The 22,588-nt window shown below is 41.3% G+C and overlaps 1 protein-coding gene and 1 long non-coding RNA gene across 5 annotated transcripts in view; one reads left to right on the top strand and one right to left on the bottom strand.

The window, feature by feature from the left end:
- The first annotated feature begins 5,364 nt into the window (after window positions 1-5,364).
- Window positions 5,365-22,588, top strand: part of POGLUT3 (protein O-glucosyltransferase 3) — a 34,823-nt gene continuing 17,599 nt past the window's right edge. For 2 of the 4 annotated variants that reach the window (XM_086339091.1, XM_086339088.1), the window contains exons 1-2: window positions 5,365-5,587; window positions 5,944-5,997. Coding sequence is in view for 2 of the 4 variants with exons in the window: in XM_086339088.1 (XP_086195214.1) it covers window positions 5,386-5,587; window positions 5,944-5,997 (256 nt within the window). In the remaining 2 variants the exon portion in view is untranslated. The remainder of the gene's footprint in view (window positions 5,588-5,943; window positions 5,998-22,588) is intronic. The other 2 variants (XM_086339090.1, XM_086339089.1) reach the window with 1 other exon arrangement.
- LOC147357389 (uncharacterized) lies at window positions 5,837-6,253 on the bottom strand. Its single transcript, XR_015141813.1, has 2 exons — window positions 6,145-6,253; window positions 5,837-6,018 (listed from the first exon to the last, which is right to left on the bottom strand). It is a non-coding gene; the product is annotated as an uncharacterized LOC147357389 (long non-coding RNA).

Genomic DNA, 22,588 nt, shown 5'->3' with positions numbered 1-22,588 from the left:
TCAGTAAAAAGTCGCACACACATGTTGGGGAGGATCCTAGGACCAGTTAGGAGTGAAGAAACAAGATAATTGGCCAAAAGTAAACCAAGACCCTGAGAAACCTGTGTGCATGCAGGTCAAGAAGCAACAGTTAGAACCGGACATGGAACAATGGACTGGTTCCAAATCTGGAAAGGAGTACATCAAGGCTATATAGTGTCACCCTGCTTGTTTAACTTGTTTGTAGAGTACATCATGCAAAATGTCAGGTTAGAAGAATCACAAGCTAGAATCAAGTTTGCCAGGAGAAATATCAACAACCTCAGATATGCAGATAATACCACTGTAATAGCAGAAAGCAAAGAGGAAACTAAAGGGCTGCTTGATGAAGGTGAAAGAGGAGAGTGAAAAGCTTGCTTAACACTCAACATTCAAAAGACAGATCATGGCATCCAGTCCCATCAGTTCAATTCAGTTCAGTCGCTCATTGGTGTCTGACTTTTTGCGACCCCATGGACTGCAGCATGCCAGGTCTCCCTCTCACTTCATGGCAAATAGATGGAGAAAAAATAGAAACAGTGACAGACTTTATTTTCTTGGACTACAAAATCACTGGGGATTATGACTGGAGCCATGAAATTACAAGATTCTTGCTCCTTGGAAGAAAAGCTATGACCAACCCAGGCAGCATATTAAAAAGCAGAGATATCACTTCAAAAAAAGTCCATAGTCAAAGCTATGATTTTTCCAGTAGTCATGTACAGATGTGAGAATTGGACCATAAAGAAGGCTGAGTGCCAAAGAATTGATGCTTTCAAATTGTGGTGCTGGAGAAGAAACTTGAGAGTCCTGTGGACTGTAAGGAAATCAAACCAGTCAATCCTAAAGGAAATAAACCCTGAAGGACTGATGCTGAAGCTGAAGCTACAATACTTTGGCCAACTGATGCAAAGAACCAACTCATTGGAAAAGACCCTGATGAAAGGAAAGATTGAGCTCAGGAGGAGAACAGGTTGACAGAGGATGAGATGGTTGGATGGCATCATTGACTCAATGGACATGAGTTTGAGCAAACTCCAGGAGATAGTGAAGACAGGGAAGCCTGATGCGCTGCAGCCCATGGGGTTGCAAAAAGTCAGGCTTAGCGACTAAACCACAAAGACCCAGGACTGTCCTATATGTGTGATTTACTTTACCTGTTTACTCATTAGAGAGGATGTCCATAGCTTTTCTTTTTTTTCATAGCTTTTCTCTTCGAGTGTATATTTCTGCCTAATTTCTGACTTAAATAAACTGCTTCTCTTTGTGCTCTCCCACTTGTTGTGCTGTGTCTTTAATAATAAACTTTGTACCTTTTTTAGTTTTTACCTCCTTGAAACTTTCAGATTAGAGTAAGAGCCACTTTGCTTTTAGCTTCTAGCTCCTGGGCTTCCCTGGTATCTCAGATAGTAAAGAGTCTGCCTGCAGTGAGGGAGAACAGGGTTCGATCCCTGTGTTGGGAAGATTCCCCTGGAGAAGGAAATGGCAACCCATTCCAGTATTCTTGCCTGGAAAATCCCATGGACGGAGGAGCCTGGCAGGTTACAGTCCATGGAGTCGCAAAGAATCCCTCACGACTGAGTGACTTCACTAAATTAAATAGGAGGTTTATCATTCTCACCTAACAGGAAGTCCAGAAGGTGCTGGAAGGTGGGGGGATGGGTCCTCTGTCCTTTCTACCTCTATGAGCATGAGCACTTAAGTTTATTTCTATCTGGTGGTCTAGTAGCTAGGATTCCTGGTTTTCATCTAGGTTACCCTGGTTCATTTCCTGTGCAGGGAACTAAGATCTCTCTTCGGGACACTGAAACTTACTGTTGCCCATCCAAGATCAAAATGGTGGGAAGAGATAGACATTGACTTCCCTCTACCAGAGTCCTTGCCAGTCTTTCCCCATATCCAACTTCCAGCATCTGAGGAGCGAGGAGCATTCAAGACCAGTCAACCCCCATGGGTTACAGGGGACAGCAGTTTCTGACTCTGAGGTGATGCTCACCCACCAGCCTCAAATCTGATTCCTACTACTGAGCGCAACTCTTGGTTCCTCGCTTGAGGCTTGGCCCCAACTCAGTGAAGGATGAACAAACACTTGTTGACAGAAGGGAAGTATAGGGTTTAGGGGATTTGGGAGACTGGAGGGAGTTACAGTCCAGTGAGGGAGACTGCTGAGCAGAAAACAAGACAGGTTCCTTCTATTCCTGGACATACCTCAACATAATAAAAGCTATATATGACAAACCCACAGCAAACATTATCCTCAATGGTGAAAAATTGAAAGCATTTCCTCTAAAGTCAGGAACAAGACAAGGGTGCCCACTTTCACCATTACTATTCAACATAGTTTTGGAAGTTTTGGCCACAGCAATCAGAGCAGAAAAAGAAATAAAAGGAATCCAAATTGGAAAAGAAGAAGTAAAACTCTCACTATTTGCAGATGACATGATCCTCTACATAGAAAACCCTAAAGACTCCACCAGAAAATTACTAGAACTAATCAATGATTATAGTAAAGTTGCAGGATATAAAATCAACACACAGAAATCCCTTGCATTCCTATACACTAATAATGAGAAAACAGAAAGAGAAATTAAGGAAACAATTCCATTCACCATTGCAACGAAAAGAATAAAATACTTAGGAATATATCTACCTAAAGAAACTAAAGACCTATATATAGAAAACTATAAAACACTGGTGAAAGAAATCAAAGAGGACACTAATAGATGGAGAAATATACCATGTTCATGGATTGGAAGAATCAATATAGTGAAAATGAGTATACTACCCAAAGCAATTTATAGATTCAATGCAATCCCTATCAAGCTACCAACAGTATTCTTCACAGAGCTAGAACAAATAATTTCACAATTTGTATGGAAATACAAAAAACCTCGAATAGCCAAAGCGATCTTGAGGAAGAAAAATGGAACTGGAGGAATCAACCTACCTGACTTCAGGCTCTACTACAAAGCCACAGTTATCAAGACAGTATGGTACTGGCACAAAGACAGAAATATAGATCAATGGAACAAAATAGAAAGCCCAGAGATAAATCCACGCACATATGGACACCTTATCTTTGACAAAGGAGGCAAAAATATACAATGGATTAAAGACAATCTCTTTAACAAGTGGTGCTGGGAAATCTGGTCAACCACTTGTAAAAGAATGAAACTAGAACACTTTCTAACACCATATACAAAAATAAACTCAAAATGGATTAAAGATCTCAATGTAAGACCAGAAACTATAAAACTCCTAGAGGAGAACATAGGCAAAACACTCTCTGACATACATCACAGCAGGATCCTCTATGACCCACCTCCCAGAATATTGGAAATAAAAGCAAAAATAAACAAATGGGACCTAATTAAACTTAAAAGCTTCTGCACATCAAAGGAAACTATTAGCAAAGTGAAAAGACAGCCTTCAGAATGGGAGAAAATAATAGCAAATGAAGCAACCGACAAACAACTAATCTCAAAAATATACAAGCAACTCCTACAGCTCAACTCCAGAAAAATAAATGACCCAATCAAAAAATGGGCCAAAAGATCTAAATAGACATTTCTCCAAAGAAGACATACAGATGGCTAACAAACACATGAAAAGATGCTCAACATCACTCATTATCAGAGAAATGCAAATCAAAACCACAATGAGGTACCATTTCACACCAGTCAGAATGGCTGCGATCCAAAAGTCTACAAATAATAAATGCTGGAGAGGGTGTGGAGAAAAGGGAACCCTCTTACACTGTTGGTGGGAATGCAAACTAGTACAGCCACTATGGAGAACAGTGTGGAGATTCCTTAAAAAACTGGAAATAGAACTGCCTTATGATCCAGCAATCCCACTGCTGGGCATACACACTGAGGAAACCAGAAGGGAAAGAGACACGTGTACCCCAATGTTCATCGCAGCACTGTTTATAATAGCCAGGACATGGAAGCAACCTAGATGTCCATCAGCAGATGAATGGATAAGAAAGCAGTGGTACATATACACAATGGAGTATTACTCAGCCATTAAAAAGAATACATTTGAATCAGTTCTAATGAGGTGGATGAAACTGGAGCCTATTATACAGAGTGAAGTAAGCCAGAAGGAAAAACACCAATACAGTATACTAATGCATATATATGGAATTTAGAAAGATGGTAACGATAACCCTGTATACGAGACAGCAAAAGAGACACTGATGTATAGAACAGGCTTATGGACTCTGTGGGAGAGGGAGAGGGTGGAAGATTTGGGAGAATGGCATTGAAACATGTGAAATGTCATGTATGAAACGAGATGCCAGTCCAGGTTCAATGCACGATGCTGGATGCTTGGGGCTGGTGCAATGGGACGACCCAAAGGGATGGTATGGGGAGGGAGGAGGGAGGAGGGTTCAGGATGGGGAACACATGAGAAATAAAGGAATAAAAAAAAAAAAAAAAGACAAAATATCCATCCCCCCTAAAAAATTGCAGAAAGTTTCAAAAAGCAAAACTTAAATTGGCTGCACAGTGACTGCTATTTATATAGCATTTACATTATGTCAGGCATTTTAAGTATTTTAGAGATGATTATATCTGCTACTGTGGGCAAGAATCCCTTGGAGGAAATGGAGTAGCCCTCATACTCAGTAAGAGTCTGAAATGCAGTACTTGGGTACAATCTCAAAAACTACAGAATGATCTCTGTTCATTTCCGAGGCAAACCATTCAACATCACATTAATCCAAGTCTATGCCCCCAACCACTAATGCCAAACAAGCTGAACTTGAACGGTTCTATGATGACCTATAAGACCTTCTAGAACTAATGACAAAAAAAAGAAAACAAGACAGGTAATACAGTTTGATGGGTGCTGTTGTGAACGGAAGGGCTGGGAGAGTTGGCCTTGTACGGGAATCAGGGGAATGACATTTTGCTCTGCGTCTTTTAAACCCAGTGAAATTCGTTGTTTGAAGGCGTTCGCGTAAGCTCTTCGCCACTGGGCCTTTTCTCTACAGCAATCACCCTGTGCGTCCTTTAAAAATGACAGTTTCCTCTGAAGAGTTGCCAAACTCCAGCAGCAGAAGCGGCGGCGGGGCACAGCCTCAAGCACGCTGGTCTCCTGGTCTCAGCAGCGCCCCCTCCGCCCTGGTCCTCAGACCCGCGCCGCCGGTTGCTGGGCCCGGAGCGGGAGAGCCGAGTTCATTGCGGCCGCGCAGCCGCGCCGGGCCCCTCTGCGGCGGGCTAGCCCTCGCCTTCCGGCCGGGTGGGAACCGGGGGCGGACCGCGGGCGGTGGAGCGAAGCCCGCCCCGGGGTGGGCCCCGCTCCGGCCAGCCGTGCGCCCGGCACCGCCCCGCAGCCGCTGCCGAGCTGGGCGCCGCCATGCGCCGTCTGCCGCGGGCCCGGCTGCTGGCGCTGCAGCTCGCCCTGCTAGTGGCCTCGGGGGCCCCGGAGGAGCCGCTCAGCGCGCAGCGGAGCCTGGTGTGGGGCCCCGGGCTGCAGGCGGGCGTCGTTCTGCCGGTCCGCTATTTCTACCTGCAGGCTGTCAGCCCGGAGGGCCAAAACCTCACCCGCTCGCCCCCAGGTAGCGTTCGACCGCGGGCCTCCCCGCCCTGCGGCCGCTCCTCGCGTCCCCTCCGCGAGTCCCGTCCTCGACCGCGCGCCCCTCCCCGGGAACCCTCCCGCCGCCCGCCGCCCGCGCGGCGTCCTTCCCTCGGCTCTGGTCACCTCCTCTTCTCCTTCCCTCCCAGACCCAAAGGCGGGAGGGAGTTGCAACGCAAGTCTACTGAATGAATAAATGAACTCCGAGCGCCCTTCCGCAGTTAACGTGCGGGGACTGCTAATCCGTAAGGAGGGCGCCCGGGGTGTTAATGAAAGCAGTGTGAGTCACAAGTTGGAGGTGGTCTTTCTACGCCTGACGAGTTGTTTGATCTGTTACAGCTTGCAGGGAGTGCCTTCACGCGTTGAGTCATCCAGCCCGAGAATCGGATCGGGGTGCGTTGTTTAGGCCTGATCCTACAAAAAGGAGATGTCAGAGTAGCAGGCAATTTGGGAGGCAGTTTTGCAGGCTAGATTTTTGTTTTCTTAGAGTTTCGAGTTCTTGAAAGCGGGTCGCAGGAGTTAGTGAAACTCGGAACTTACTAGGTTTTCCCTCTGGTCCTGTCCTGAATCCCTTCTGCCCAGTCAGTGCTCCCAGGTTCTCCTTAGTGTCTTAAGTTTGCAGCTTCTTAACAGCTTGTCCTGCTAGTTCGAGTTGTTGCCAGTCAGGATTTGCTGATTTATCTCCTGTCAACTGGCACCCGGTTTTGTCAACAAAGAGACAGTCAGAATCCCCAGTGCCCCTTCCACCACCAGTGGAAAACTGAGTACTTTGTTTTGTTTTTTTTTTTAAGAAGTCTCCATGGCCCTAAGGATCATAAGAAGATCGTTAAACCCCGATTTAGTCTTTCATCACGGAGTGTATTTTCTTCTTTATAGTTTTCTTTGTTTTCTAAAATTAATTTTGTAATGTTATAAATGGGGGCGGAGGGCTTTAGAAAAAAGATGGAAAACTAAGGAAAAAATTAATTGATGCATGAAAAAGGGAAGTTATATGATCCAAAATAAAATACTGTTAATCTTACTTTTAATGAAAGAACTATAAATTCAAATAGGCTTCCCAGATGACACTACTCGTAAAGAACCCACCTGGCAATGCACGAGACTTAAGAGACAGTGGGTTCCATCTCTGGGTGGGGAAATCGCCTGGAGTAGAGATGGGAACCCACTCCAGTATTCTTGCCCAGAGAATCCCATGGACAGAGGAGCCTGGAAGGCTACAGTCCATAGGATCACAAAGTGTTGGACTTAGCTAACACACGTGCATAAATTCAAATAAAATTATATTTTTATTCCATTTTTAATCTAAAAATAATGGCATTTTTTTTTAACTGCTAATACTCAGAAGCTGTTAATGAATACTCTTAGACAATGACCTTCATCCTCTGCTGGTGGGAGCAAATTGGTCAAATCTTTCTAGAAAGTAATTTTCCATGAAGAATCTTAAACATTTACAAACCTAATGTGCAAAATATATGTCTCAACGGTTAGAAAATGTAAAAATGAAATGTAATGAAAATGAAATGAAATGAATATGTAAAAATGAAAAAAAAAAAGTCATTTATGAAAAATGTCCATGTCTTTTAATCTGATAATCAGACTTCTGTGAAAATGATCAGCATGTAGTCAAAGACTTATGAGCAAGGATATTCTTGCCCCATTATGATTATTTATTACAATATTTTAAAGAGCAGCTATAAGATAGTTGTTAAACAAAGCATGGTACATTCATGTGATGGAATATTTAACAGCTATTTAAAGTAGCACTTTCATTCCACTATAAGGTATCTAAAGTAGTCAAATTCAAAGAAAGAGAAAGGAAAATGGTCGTTGCCAGGGGCTGATGGAAGAGGGAGATGAGAAGTTGTTGAATGGTACAGAGTTTCAAGTTTTCCAAAATGAAAAAGGTCTAGTTTGTGCACAAAAAATGTGAATACACTTAACACTACTGAAATGTACACTTAAAAATGGTTAAGATGGTCAGTTTTGTGTGTTTCAAATCACAGTAAAATTTTTGATGTTTTAAAATATTATTTAGTAATGCTTATACAAGTTTACAGAGAAGGCAATGGAACCCCACTCCAGTACTCTTGCCTGGAAAATCCCATGGGCGTAGGAGCCTGGTAGGCTGTAGTCCATGGGGTCGCTAAGAGTCGGACACAACTGAGCGACTTCACTTTCACTTTCACTTTCATGCATTGGAGAAGGAAATGGCAACCCGCTCCAGTGTTCTTGCCTGGAGAATCCCAGGGACGGGGCAGCCTGGTGGGCTGCCATCTGTGAGGTTGCATAGAGTCGGACACGACTGAATCGATTTAGCAGCAGCAGCATACAAGTTTAAGGATGCAACAGGAAACAAATTATATAGTTTTATTCCAAGTCATGATAAATAAATGAACCTGTACCTCATACATCAGGATTATTGGTGGTCACAGCAAGAGAGTAACACATTTTTTTTTCACTCTTCTTTTTTACCCCCAAATGATCATAATGTTTTAATAATCAAGAGAAAAGTCATAAGGAAACAAACTAAAGACTTTCACCAAGTGTTTTCAAACAACCTCACTTTTATTCCTTTAGGTTCTCCTTTCAGGATATGATTCCTGGCTTCCGTTTAAAAACCTGCCCTATATTTCTGAAATCTCACCCAACCAGTCTTTACATTTTCTGCTAACATCATTCACTTTCAAGTCCTGAAAAATTTCTTTCTCCAAGAACTAAATGAAAAATACGGAAAATTTTCTCAAACTATAATCTTACATGACTTAGCAAGATTCCCTTATTAGCACTCTCATTTAACAATGTTACACTTATCTGAGTACTATTATTATGCCGCATGTCTCCAGGAACCTAGATAGCAAACGTGAACTTGAATGGTCTAAAACAGGGGGATTTCAAACAGGAGTTCACAGACAGAAATTTGGGGGTCCGTGATTTGGGATGAGGAAGAAACCAATCTATATCTTTATTTTCAGTAATCTCTGACTTAAATTGAGTATTTCCTTCTGTTATGAATGTAGGCAAAACCTGTTGACATTGTTATATTCCCAGCATCTAACACAGTGCCTGGCAGAGTTGCTCAGTAATTATTGTAGAAGAAAAGAAAGAAGAGATGGAGAGAGGGTGTTTGGAGTATGTCTAGATAGAAGATACCAGGACTCTTTTCTACTCAGTCGTCCTCTGCCTTCATCAGTAATACCTCCGTAAAATTATCTTACCTCCTAGTTATGTAGCACTTCAGTGTTTTGAGTTGTGCTTTGTTTCATATGCTCTCCTTAATCATCTTGTGAGTTAGTAAGAGTGTTAGTCACTCAGTCGTGTCCAACTCTTTGCGACTCCCTGAACTGTAGCCCACCAGGCTCCTCTGTCCATGGCAACATTATGGAGTGGGTAGCCATTCCCTTCTCCAGGGGATCTTCCCGGCCGAGGGTTTGAACCCAGGTCTCCTTCATTGCAGACAAATTCTTTACTGTCTGAGTCACTAGTATAGGAAGGACTGGTATTATTCTTTTCACAATTCCTGTAAGAAACAAGCTTAGTGAAAATAAATATTTTTCCTGTGGTTCCACAGTAGATAAATGTCAAAGTCATGTCCAGATTCCCAACGCTTTCAATACCTCATTCATGGTCTTTCCTTTTTATCAAATCACTGGTATTGTTAATAAGATCACTGTTTTCAGTAGGTTCCTGTAGAATATTCCCAATTAGCAGGCACTCATACATTTGGGAGGATTTCCATTTAGCCTCAAGTTGTACCAAGTTGGCCTTCAGGACTGTTCCCTCGGCCAGGTGGAGTCAGCCCTTTTGTTGCGTAGAGAGCATTAATAAAATTCCTAAACAAAAAGGGAGATGAAGACTCCATTGTAACAGGAATGACAGAGGTTATTTTTCCAACTATGAATTTTGAGAACCTTGTTGTTCTTACTCAGTCACTAAGTCATGTCCAACTCTTTGTGACACCATGAACTGCAGCACGCCAGGCTCCTCTGTCCTCCAGTATCTGCCAGAATATGCTCAAATTCATATCCATTGAGTCAGTGATGCTATCTAACCATCTCATCCTCTGTTGCCCCCTTCTTTTGCCTTCAATATTTCCCAGCATCAAGGTCTTTTCCAATGAGCTGGCTTCTCACATTGGGTGGCCAAAGTACTGGAACATCGAAACAAAAACAAAGTATTGGAGCTTCAGCGTCAGCATCAGTCCTTCCATTAAATATTCAGGGTTGATTTCCTTTAGGATTGACTGGTTTAATCTCCTTGCAGTCCAAGGGACTCTCGAGAATCTTCTCCAGAACAATTCAAAAGCATCAATTCTTTGATGCTCAGCATTCTTTATGGTCCAGCTCTCACACGCATACATGACTACTGGAAAAACCATAGTTTTGACTATACGGACCTTTGTTGGCAAAGTGACGTCTCCGCTTTTTAATATGCTGTCTAGGTTTGTCATAGCTTTTCTTTGAAGGAGCAAGCATCTTTAAATTTTATGGCTGTAGTCACTGTCCCCAGTGATTTTGGAGCCCAGAAAAGTAAAATCTGTCTCTGTTTCTGCTTTTCCCCCTTATATTTGCCATGAAGTGATGGGACCTGATCTATGATCTTAGTTTTTTAAATGTTGAGTTTCAAGCCAGCTTTTTCACTCTCCTCTTTTACCTTCATCGAGAAGCTCTTTAGTTCCTTTTCACTTTCTGCCATTACAGTGGTATCATCTGCATATCTGAGGTTATTGATACTTCTCCAGGCAATCTTGATTCCAGCTTGTGATTCATCCAACATGACATTTTGCATGATGTACTCTGCAAAACCTTCTTGAATTAACATCAAAAAAGATATCCTTTTCATCTTAGGGGATTGGAATGCATAGGTAAGAAGTCAAGACTTACCTGGAGTAACAGACAAGTTCGGCTTTGGAGTACAAAATGAAGCAGGGCAAAGGCTAACAGAATTTTATCAAGAGAACACACTGGTCATAGTATTAACTATTAAATATGGTCATATTTAACTGCTTATAAGTTAAATAAGCAGGATGACAGTATACAGCCATGACGTACTTCTTTCCCAATGTTGAACCAGTCTGTTGAACCAGTCTATTGTTCTGGTTCTAACTGTTGCTTCTTGACCCACATACAGATTTCTCAGGAGACAGGTAAGGTGGTCTGGCATTCCCATCTCTTGAAGAATTCTCCACAGTTTGTTGTGATCCATATAGTCAAAGGCTTTAAATTAGTCAGTGAAGTGGAAGTAGGTGTTTTTCTGGAATTCCCTTGCTTTCTCTATGGTAAAATGGATGTTGGCAATTTGATCTCTGGTTCCTCTGCCCTTTGAAAATCCAGCTTGTACCTCTGGAATTTCTTGCTTCACATATTGCTAAAGCCTAGCTTGAAGGATTTTGAGCATAACCTTGTTAGCATGTGAAAAGAGTACAATTGTACATTAGTTTGAATATTTTTTGGCATTGCCCTTCTGTGGAATTGGAATGAAAGATGACCTTTTCCAGTCCTGTGGCCACTGCTGAGCTTTCCAAATTTGCTGATATATTGAGTGCAGCACTTTAACAGCATCATCTTTTAATATTTTAAATAGTTCAGCTGGAATTCTGTCACCTCCACTAACTTTGTTTGTAGCAATGCTTTCTAAGGCCCACTTGACTTCACACTCCAGAATGTCCGGCTCTAGGGGAGTGACCACACCATTGGTTATTTGGGTTATTAAGACCTTTCTTGTATAGTTCTTCTGTGTATTTTTGCTACCTCTTCTTAATCTCTTCTACTTCTGTTAGGTCTACTTGCTGTTTATGTCTTTTCTCGTGCCCATCCTTGCATGAATTGTTCCCTTGATATCACCAATTTTCTTGAAGAGAACTCTAGTCTTTCCCATTTTATTGTTTTCCCCTATTTCTTTGCATTGTTCATATAAGAACGCCTTCTTATCTCTCTTTGCTATTCTCTGGAACTCTGTATTCAGTTGGGTATATCTTCCCCTTTCTCCCTTGCCCTTCTTTTCTCTTCTTTCCTCAGCTCTTTGTAAAGCCTCCTCAGACAACCACTTCGCCTGTTTGCATTTCTTTTTCTTTGGGATGGTTTTAGTCAGTGCCTACTATACAATGTTAGGAACCACCATCCTTAGTTCTTCAGGCATTCTGTCTACCGGATCTAAACACTTGACTCTATTTGTCATCCACCATATAATCAAAAGGGATTTGATTTAGGTCATACTTGAATGGTCTAGTGGTTTTCCCTATTTTCTTCAATTTGAGCCTGAATTTTGCTGATCTGAGCCACAGATCTTGCAACAGGTTTTGTTTTTGCTGACTGTATAGAGTGTCTCCATCTTTGGCTGCAAAGAATATAAACAATCTGATTTTGTTATTGACCATCTGGGTTATGTTCATATGTGGAGTCATCTCTTGAGTTGTTGGAAAAGAGCATTTGCTATGACCAGTGTGTTCTCTTGACAAAATTCTGTTAGCCTTTGCCCTGCTTCATTTTGTACTCCAAGGCCGAACTTGCCTGTTACTCCAGGTAAGTCTTGACTTCCTACTTATGCATTCCAATCCCCTAAGATGAAAACGATATCTTTTTTGATGTTAATTCTAGAAGGGTTTGTAGGTCTTCATAACTGGTCAGCTTCAGCTTCTTCCGTGTCAGTGGTTGGGACATAGACTTGGGTTACTGTGATATTGAATGCTTTGCCTTGGAACTGAACTGAGATTATTCTGTCATTTTTGAGATTGCATCCAGGTACCAAGTACTGCCTCTTGGACTTTTTTGTTGACTATGAGGGCTACTCCATTTTTTCTAAAGGATTCTCACCCAAAGTAGTAGATATCATGGTCATCTGAATTAAATTCTCCCATTCTGTAGCCTGCCAGGGTCCTGTGTCCATGGAATTCTCTAGGACAGAATACTGGAGTGAGTGGGTAGCCATTCCTTTTTCCAGGCAATCTTCCTGACCCAGAGACTGAACCCCAGTCTCCCCCATTGCAGCCACCAGGGAAGCCCCTCATCACTTTCTTTCACTTTCATTCCTGTCCATTTTAGTTCACCGATTCCTAAGATGTCGACATTCACTCTTGCCGTCTCCTGTTTGACCACGTCCAATTTACCTTGATTCATGAATCTAACATTCTAGGTTCGTATGCAATATTCTTTACAGCATCAGACTTTACTTTCACCACTAGACACATCCACAACTGAGTGTCATTTCTGCTTTGACCCAGCTATTTCATTCTTACTAGAGCTACTAGTAATTGCCATCTGCTCTTCACTAGTATTGGGAAGCTTCTTACCCATATCAGACAGCTTCTTACCTGGGAGGCTCATCTTCTGGTGTTATATCTTTTAGCCTTTTCATACTGTCTATAGTGTTCTCCAGACAAGAATACTGGAGTGGGTTGCCATTTCCCTCTCCAGTGGACCATGTTTTATCAGATTCTTCACTGTGACCCATCTGTCTTAGGTGGCCCTGTATGGCATAGCTTCATAGCTTCACTGAGTTATACAAGCCCCTTCACCATGACAGTGCTGTGATCCATGAAGGGGAATCTATATGTCAACTTTACACAGTGTGACAAATTGGATTCAGTATGGACTTTGAAGGAAGAAAGAGTCAAGCTGTGTGCAAATTTTGGTTCTGCTACTCATATATATGAGATCTTGGTGAAGTTACTGAACTTCTTCATGATAGCCTTTGGCTTCCTGATCTGTAATATGGGATGACAAATACCTTTCTCACAAGTTCTTGGAGGAAATAAATAAGAGATATGAAAATCTCAAGCTCAGGGACAGGCACAGTCCCCCTAAGTAAGTGAATTTTTTAAAAAATGCTTTCTTTCCTAATCAAAAGTTTTCAAAATTTCCAAGTCTAATGATATAAAGTTTTGATACTGCCAACCTCCTTTGTCTCCTTTAGTCACTGCATTCTTATTCAATTTGCTGTCTTTCATAAAGACGTGTGAATTTATAGAACAAAAAAGCTCAAACTGACTTCATTTCTGTTCCATTATATTAGCCTCCAGGGCAAAAGAAAATTCACATTCCTTCTATTTGAAGCAATTTGAAATGACACTCTTCTTGTTTTCTCTTTTATGAGGGTTCAGTTCAGTTCAGTCGCTCAGTCGTGTCCGACTCTTTGCAACCCCATGAATCGTAGCACGCCAGGCCTCCCTGTCCATCACCAATTCCCGGAGTTCACCCAAAACTCATGTGCATCGAGTCGGTGATGCCATCCAGCCATCTCATCCTCTGTCATCCCCTTCTTCTCCTGCCCCCAATCCCTCCCAGCATCAGAGTCTTTTCCAATGAGTCAACTCTTCGCATGAGGTGGCCAAATACTGGAGTTTCAGCTTTAGCATCATTCCTTCCAATGAACACCCAGGACTGATCTCCTTTAGAATGGACTGGTTGGATCTCCTTGCAGTCCAAGGGACTCTCAAGAGTCTTCTCCAACACCACAGTTCAAAAGCATCAATTCTTCAGTGCTCAGCTTTCTTCACAGTCCAACTCTCACATCCATACATGACCACTGGAAAAACCATAGCCTTGACTAGACGGACCTTTGTTGGCAAAGTAATGTCTCTGCTTTTCAATATTTTACGAGGGTAGGATTGCTTATTTCTAACTTAGTCCTGATCAATTTTACATTAATGAAGTGTTCTGGAGATTTCTTCTGTAAGCGAAGCTTCTTTCAAAGTGTCACATAGTTATTAATATGCTTGTACTATCTGTGTTTTATTTAAAATCATAAACTTATGGAAGATAGAACTATTTGATAGGTGATAAGAAGCTTTTCTGTCCTGTTTCCAGTCTGGGGAGAGAATGATGGAAATGGTTTTTTAGTCCCCAGGCACTGCCTTCCTGATTTTCATTCTGCCACACCACTTTGCCTTTCTGAAACTAAGTGGGAAATAACACAAAGCAATGATTTATATGCTTCATTAAGCATTTCAGGTAATTGACCAACATTTATAATAATTTCACATTATTACCTTTTTTTTTTTTTTTACAACATCCCTTACAGTTATCTCATTTCATTTATTTAGGCAGATATCTTTCATAATTTTATCACACTTTTTCAAAACTCCTAAAATTTATGTGTTTGGTACTTAATTATTTACTAGCAATGTATCAGACACTACGTTACTATTACTAAACTGAAGAGACTAAGAAACATTTTTTCTGACCCACAAGGAAAAAAATAAAACCTTTGAAGATCAAAAAAAGTAGAAACATCACTCACTAGATTTAAAAGCTAAGAATAGGAAAAATAAAATTTTTTCTTCAGTAATTTCAAATATATATGTTAAATGTGTTAATATTTGAATATTATTAAATATAGATATGAAAGACTTCTTTGATCACAATTTGCTGTTTACCAAGACTGTGTATTTCAGAAGATTCACACTTACTTTAAACATTTTCCTTTGATATGGTAATAAACTGTGATTAGGATACTGACTGCTCCTTGTTGTCAAAGTGCTTGAGGATCAGATCTGCGCTGAGTGCAGGTGTGTCCATTATCCTCTCTGAAGAAAGAAGTCCCAATGTTTATTCCTGCAACAGTATTGTTTGAAAGCCTAAAAGTCAGCTAATACACTGCAAAAAGAGAAGGGAAAGTTTACTAAGTAGGTATTGTCTATCCTGGAACAGAAAACCCACAGAATTTTGAAGTTGAAAGGAGTGATAGAGTAACCTAATGTAATTGTTTCATTTCAATTCTAGGAAAGAAGCTTAGAGGGGTACATCTAGTATTTACAAGGTGTGTGAGTTTGTGTGTAGGTGAGTGTGTTGTATTTGTACAAATCTAGTAAATAACTATAATCTCTCTCTACTTAAGGAAATGGAAAGGAAATTTCTTCAGAATTGAGGGCTATGGTTTTTCCAGTGGTCATGTATGGATGTGAGAGTTGGACTGTGAAGAAGGCTGAGCGCCGAACAATTGGTGCTTTTAAACTGTGGTGTTGGAGAAGACTCTTGAGAGTCCCTTGGACTGCAAGGAGATCCAACCAGTCCATTCTGAAGGAGATCAGCCCTGGGATTTCTTTGGAAGGAATGATGCTAAAGCTGAAACTCCAGTACTTTGGCCACTTCATGCGAAGAGTTGACTCATTGGAAAAGACTCTGAGGCTGGAAGGGATTGGGGGCAGGAGGAGAAGGGGATGACAGAGGCTGAGATGGCTGGATGGCATCACTGACTCAATGGACGTGAGTCTGAGTGAACTCCAGGAGTTGGTGATGGACAGGGAGGCCTGGCATGCTGCAATTCATGGGGTCGCGAAGAGTCGGACATGACTGAGCGACTGAACTGAACTGAACTTAGGTATTAAAATGGATTACAAAGAAGGCTTGTGCATAGTTTATAAGGAGAAAATGGAATTTCCTTAGAGCTACTCCATCCTAAAAGTTTATGGATGCTTTTCAACTGTGGTGTTAGAGAAGACTCTTGAGAGTTCCTCAGACTGCAAGGAGATCAAACTAGTAAACCCTAAAGGAAATCAGTCCTGATTATTCTTTGGAAGGACTGATGCTGAAGCTGAAACTCCAATACTTTGGCCACCTGATGCGAAGAACTGACTCATTGGGAAAGACCCTGATGCTGGGAAAGACTGAGGCAGGAGGAGAAGGGGATGATATAGAATGAGATGGTAGGATGACATCACTGTCTCAGTGAACATGAGTTTGAGCAAGCTCTGGGAGATGGTGAAGGAGAGGGAAGCCTGGCATGCTGCAGTCCATGGTGTCACAATCAGACACAACTGAGCAACTGAACTGAACTGGGCTTTTAAACCTACCCGAAGGAGAAAATTCAGACTTAAAGAAAGTAGGGAAAACCATGCAACCATTAAGGTATGACCTAAATCAAATCCCATACAGTAGAAGTGACAAATAAATTCAAGGGATTAGATCTGATGACAGAATGCCTGAAGAACTATGGACAAGTTAGTAACATTGTAAAGGAAGCAGTGATCAAAATCATCCCCAAGAAAAAGAAATGCAAAAGGAAAAAATGGATGTCTGAGGAAACCTTACAAATAGCTGAGAAAAGAATAGAAGGCAGAGAAGAAAAAGAAAGATATATACCCATCTGAACATAATTCCAAAGAATAAGAAGAGGTAAGAGAGCCTTCTTAACTGACCAGTGCAAAGAAATGGAGGGAAAACAATAGAATGGGAAAGACTAGAGATCTCTTCAAGAAAATTGGAGATTCCAAGGGAACATTTCATGCAGAGATGTGCACAACAAAGAACAGAAATGGCATGGATTAGAAGAAGAAGATATTAAGAAGAGGTGGCAAGAATACACAGAAGAACTATACAAAAAATATTTAATCACCCAGGTAATCACGATGGTGTGATCACTCACCTAGAGCCAGATGTCCTGGAGTGTGAAGTCAAGTGGGCCTTAGGAAGCATCACTATGAATAAAGCTAGTGGAAGTGATGGAATTCCAGTTGAGCTATTTCAAATCCTAAGAGATGATGTTGTGAAAGTGCTGCAATCAATATGCCAGCTAATCTGGGAATCTCAGCAGTGGCCACAGGACTGGAAAAGGTCAGTTTTCATTCCAATCCCAAAGAAAGGCAATGCCAAAGAATGTTCAAACTATGCACTATTACACTCATTTCACATGCTAGCAAAGTAATGCTCAAAATTCTCCAAGCTAGGCTTTAACAGTGCATGAACCAAGAACTTCCAGATATTCAAGCTGGATTTAGAAAAAGGTTGAGGAACCAGAGATCAAATTGCCAACATCCTTTGGATCATAGAAAAAGCAGGAGAATTACAGAAAAGCATCTCCTACTTCTTCATTGACTATACTAAAGCCTTTGACTGTGTGGATCACAACAAATTGTGAAAAATTCTTCAAGAGATGGGAATACCAGACCACCTTACCTACCTCCTGAGAAATCTGTATGCAGGTCAAGAAGCAACAGTTAGAACTGAACATGAAACAATGGACTGATTCCAAATTGGAAAAGGAGTACGGCAAGGCTGTATATTGTCACCCTGCTTATTTAACTTATATGCAGAGTACTTTATGTGAAATGCCAGGCTGGATGAAACACAAGCTGGAATCAATATTGCCAGGAGAAATATCAGTAACCTCTATATGCAGATGACACCACCTTTATGGAATAAAGCAAAGAGGAACTAAAGAGCCTCTTGATGAAAATGAAAGAAAAGAGTGAAAAAGCTGACTTAAAACTCAACATTCAAAAAACAAAGATCGTGGCATCCGGTCCCATCACTTCATGGCAAATAGATGGGGGAACAATGGAAATAGTGACAGATTTATTTTCTTGGGCTCCAAAATCACTGCCGATGGTGACTGCAGCCATGAAATTAAAAGTTGCTTGCCCCTTGGAAGAAAAGCTATAACCAACCTAGACAGCATATTAAAAAGCAGAGACATTACTTTGCAATAGACTTCTGTATGGTTAAAGCCATGGTTTTTCCAGTAGTCATGTTTGGATGTGAGAGTGGATCATAAAGAAGGCTGAGCACTGAACAATTGATGCTTCTGATATGTGATGTTGGAGAAGACTCGAGAGTCCTTTGTACTGCAAAGAGATAAAACCAGTCAATCCTAAAGGAAATCAGTCCTGAATATTCATTGGGTTGACTGATGCTGAGGCTCAACCTCCAGTACTTTGGCCACCTGATGTAAAGAGATGATTCATTAGAAAAGATCCTGATGCTGGGAAAGATTGAAGGCAGGAGGAGAAGGGTACAGCAGAGGATGAGGTGGTTGGATGGCATCACCAGCTCAATGGACATGAGTTTGAGCAAGCTCTGGGAGACGGTGAAGGACAGGGAGGCCTGGTGTGCTGCAGTCCATGGAGTCACAAAGAATCTGACATGACTGAGCAACTGAACTGAACTGAACTCACAGTTAACTTATAATGTTTCAGGCCCACAGGAAGGTGATTCAGTTATACACATACACATATATTATTTTCCAGATTATTTTCCACTGTAGATTATTATAAGATATTGACTATAGGTTCCTGTGCTATACAGTAAATTTTTGCTGCTTACTGCATATCTAATTTTTTAAATTAGAAATCAAGCATTCTATTCACACTAAGTCAAACAGGTGAAATCAAAATATCATACAGTTTTTAATTAGGTAAAGATTCATGTTTTCTAAAATATAATACATACTATTTATATGTATACAAAAACTTTTCTACTTTGCTTGATAAAGGCTTGAGAAAGAACTTCAGAAAAAAAAAAAAGAGATAGAGAAATTGGGAAACATAAGTAAATGAAATGGGAGCACTGAATATGAAATGACAAAAGTAAAACAAACTAGATAAAAATAAAGGATCATCATATAGTCCATTTGTTTTTAAACATGGCTGCTCAATAGAAACATACCTGGAACTCTGGAGAAAAAAGCAATACCTGAACATTTATATTTTTCAAGAAAAAACCAAGATAATTCTGATATGCATCTGGATTTCAAAAAATGATTACAGGTTTTTCTATTAGTTCCTAGTTTTTGGTGATATAGAGTTCTATTATTTTTCTGTTGACCAATCATGATACAGTGGTATTAAGTGAGTAACAGTTACATAATCACAATAGTAAAAGATGCTTATCAGTTTTCACATCAATAACCAAACACAAAATAAAAGATAATTACAATTGCAAGCCATATGGGGAACATGATTAACCTAACAATAGAAAATAATTACATACAATTTGGGGGGGAGTCAAGGAGAGTGATGTGGTAAGTGGAAGTGCATACATGCACATGTTTTCATCTGTCCAGCCAGTCTATGTCTTTTGGTTGGTGCATTTAATTCACTTATATTATGATAACTATCAATATGTATGAACCTGTCACCATTTTCTTAATTATTTGGTATTCATTTTTTGTAGGTCTTTTCCTTCTCTTGTGTTTCCTGCCTAGGGAAGTTCCTTAGCATTTGTGATAAAACTGGTTTGGTGGTGCTGAATTCTCTTAACTTTTGCTTGTCTGGAAGGCTTTTGATTTCTCCATCAAATCTAAAGGACAGACTTGCTGGGTAGAGTATTTTTGGTTGTCGGCTCTTCCCTTTCATCACTTGGAATATATCATGCCATTCCCTTCTGGCTTGAGTTTCTGTTGAGAAATCAGCTGACAACCTGAAAGGAGTTCCCTTGTATGTTATGTGTCATTTTTTCCTTGTTGCTTTTAATGTTTTATCTCTGTCTTTAATTTTTGTCAGTTTGATTACTATGTGTCTTGGTGTGTTCCTCCTTGGGACTCTCTGTGCTTCCTGAACTTTGTTGACTATTTCCTTTCCCATGTTAGGAAAATTTTTAGCTGTTATCTCTTCAGATATTTTCTCAGGTCCTTTCTCTCTTTATGCTCCTTATGGGACCCCTATAATGTGAATGTTGATGCATTTAATGTTCTGTCACAGGTCTCTTAGGCTGTCTTCCTTTTTTTTTTTTTTTAATTCTTTTTTCTATATTCTGTTCTGTGGCATTGATTTATACCATTGTGCCCTCAAGGTCATTTAGCTGTTCTTTGCCTCAGTTATTCTCTTGATTCCTTCTAGTGTATTATTCAATCTCTGTTTTTTGTTCTTTAGTTCTTCTAGGTCTTTGGTATGCATTTCTTGCATCTCTTCCATTGTTTTCCCAAGATCCTGGATCATGTTCATTATCATTATTCTGAATTCTTTTTCTGGAAGGTTGCCTATCTCCAGTTCATTTAGTTGTTTTCTCAGGGGTTTTATCTTGTCCCTTCATTTGACAGATAGCTTTCTGCTTTTTCATCCTGATTAACTTTCTGTGATATGGTTTTTTCTCACATCTGTGGGATTGTGGTACTTCTTGCTTCTTCTGTCTGCCCTCTGGTGGAGGAGCCTGCTGCTAAGTCGCTTCAGTCGTGTCCGACTCTGTGTGACCCCATAGACGGCAGCCCACCAGGCTCCCCCATCCCTGGGATTCTCCAGGCAAGAACACTGGAGTAGGTTGCCATTTCCTTCTCCAATGCATGAAAGTGGAAAGTGAAAAGTGAAGTCTCTCAGTCGTGTCCAACTCTAGCGACCCCATGGACTACAGCCTACCAGGCTCCTCTGTCCATGGGATTTTCCAGGCAAGAGTACTGGAGTGGGATGCCATTGGAGGAGCCTGAGGCTTGTGTAAACTTCCTGATGGGAGTCACTGGTGGTGGGAGAAATTGGGTCTTGCTCTGGTGGGCAAGGCCTTGCTCAGTAAAGCTTTAACCCAATTATCTGCTGATGGGTAGGATTGTGCTCCGTCCCTATTAGTTGTCTGGCCTGAGGCGACCCAACCCTGGGGTCTATGGTTGGGTTAATGGAAACCTCCAAGAGGGCTTATGCCAAGAGGAACCTTCTGGGACTGCTGCCGCCAGTTCCCCCATCCCTGTGGTGAGCCTCTGCCAGCCCACACCTCTATAGGAGACCCTCAAACACTGGCAGGTAGTTTTGTTCGGTCTCCTGTGGGGTCAGTGCTCCTTTCCTCAGGGTCTTTGTGCGCACTGGATTTTGTTTGTGCCCTGCAAGACTGGAGTCTTTTCCCTCAGTCCTGTGGAAGTCCTATAACCAAGTCCTGCTGGCTTTCAAGGTCAGATTCCCTGGGGATTCCCAGTTGCCTTGTCAGATATCCAGGCTGGGAAAACTGACATGGGATTCAGAACCTTCACAATGTGGGAGAACTTCTTTGGTATTATTTTTCTCCAGTTTGTCGGTCACCCATCTGGTCAGTATGGGATTTGATTTTTTTGTGATTGTACCTCTCCTATGATCTTACTCCAGCTGCTTCTTTGTCTTTTGGTGTGGGGTATCTTATTTTATTGGGTACCAGCATTCTGTTAGTGATTCTTCAATCAGAGATCAGATCAGTTGCTCAGTCATGTCCGACTCTTTGCGACCCCATGAATCGCAGCACACCAGGCCTCCCTGTCCATCAGCAACTCCCGGAGTTCACTCAGACTCACGTCCATCTAGTCAGTAATGCCATCCAGCCACCTCATCCTCTGTTGCCCCCTTCTCCTCCTGCCCCCAATCCCTCCCAGCATCAGGGTCTTTTCCAATGAGTCAACTCTTCTCATGAGGTGGCCAAAGTACTGGAGTTTCAGCTTTAGCATCATTCCTTCCAAAGAAATCCCAGGGCTGATCTCCTTCAGAATGGACTGGTTGGATCTCCTTGCAGACCAAGGGACTTGCAAGAGTCTTCTCCAACACCACAGTTCAAAAGCATCAATTCTTCGGCGCTCAGCCTTCTTCACAGTCCAACTCTCACATCCATACATGATCACAGGAAAAACCATAGCCTTGACTAGACGGACCTTTGTTGGCAAAGTAATGTCTCTGCTTTTGAATATGCTGTCTAGGTTGGTCATAACTTTCCTTCCAAGGAGTAAGTGTCTTTTAATTTCATGGCTGCAGTCACCATCTGCAGTGATTTTGGAGCTCAGAAAAATAAAGTCTGACACTGTTTCCATTTTTCCCCATCTATTTCCCATGAAGTGATGGGACCAGATGCCATGATCTTAGTTTTCTGAATGTTGAGCTTTAAGCCAACTTTTTCACTCTCCACTTTCACTTTCATCAAGAGGCTTTTTAGTTCCTCTTCACTTTCTGCCATAAGGGTGGTGTCATCTGCATATCTGAGGTTATTGATATTTCTCCCAGCAATCTTGATTCCAGCTTGTGTTTCTTCCAGTCCAGCGTTTCTCATGATGTACTCTGCATAGAAGTTATAAACAGGGTGACAATATACAGCCTTGATGTACTCCTTCAATAACTAGTTGCAATTCTGGTGCTCTCACAGGAGATGAGCACACATCCTTCTATTCTGCTATCTTGAGCTGCAGGCCTCAATTGCTTGGTTTAGAAGACCTAAACCAAATATAGTTACTGGTGTCAAAGATCTTCAAAGCTAAAATAATTTTGTTTACCATTGATGAAATGGTAAAAATAATAAACTTCTGTGAAAGTTAAATAGAAGAAAAAATAAACTTCTGT

Source organism: Bos grunniens, chromosome 15 (assembly GCF_055505025.1).
Source record: "Bos grunniens cultivar Pamir isolate PY7600 chromosome 15, Bosgru_T2T1.0, whole genome shotgun sequence".
Taxonomy (NCBI): domain Eukaryota; kingdom Metazoa; phylum Chordata; class Mammalia; order Artiodactyla; family Bovidae; genus Bos; species Bos grunniens.
Note: the sequence above shows the minus strand (reverse complement) of the source record. Positions and strands in the feature narration are given on the sequence as shown.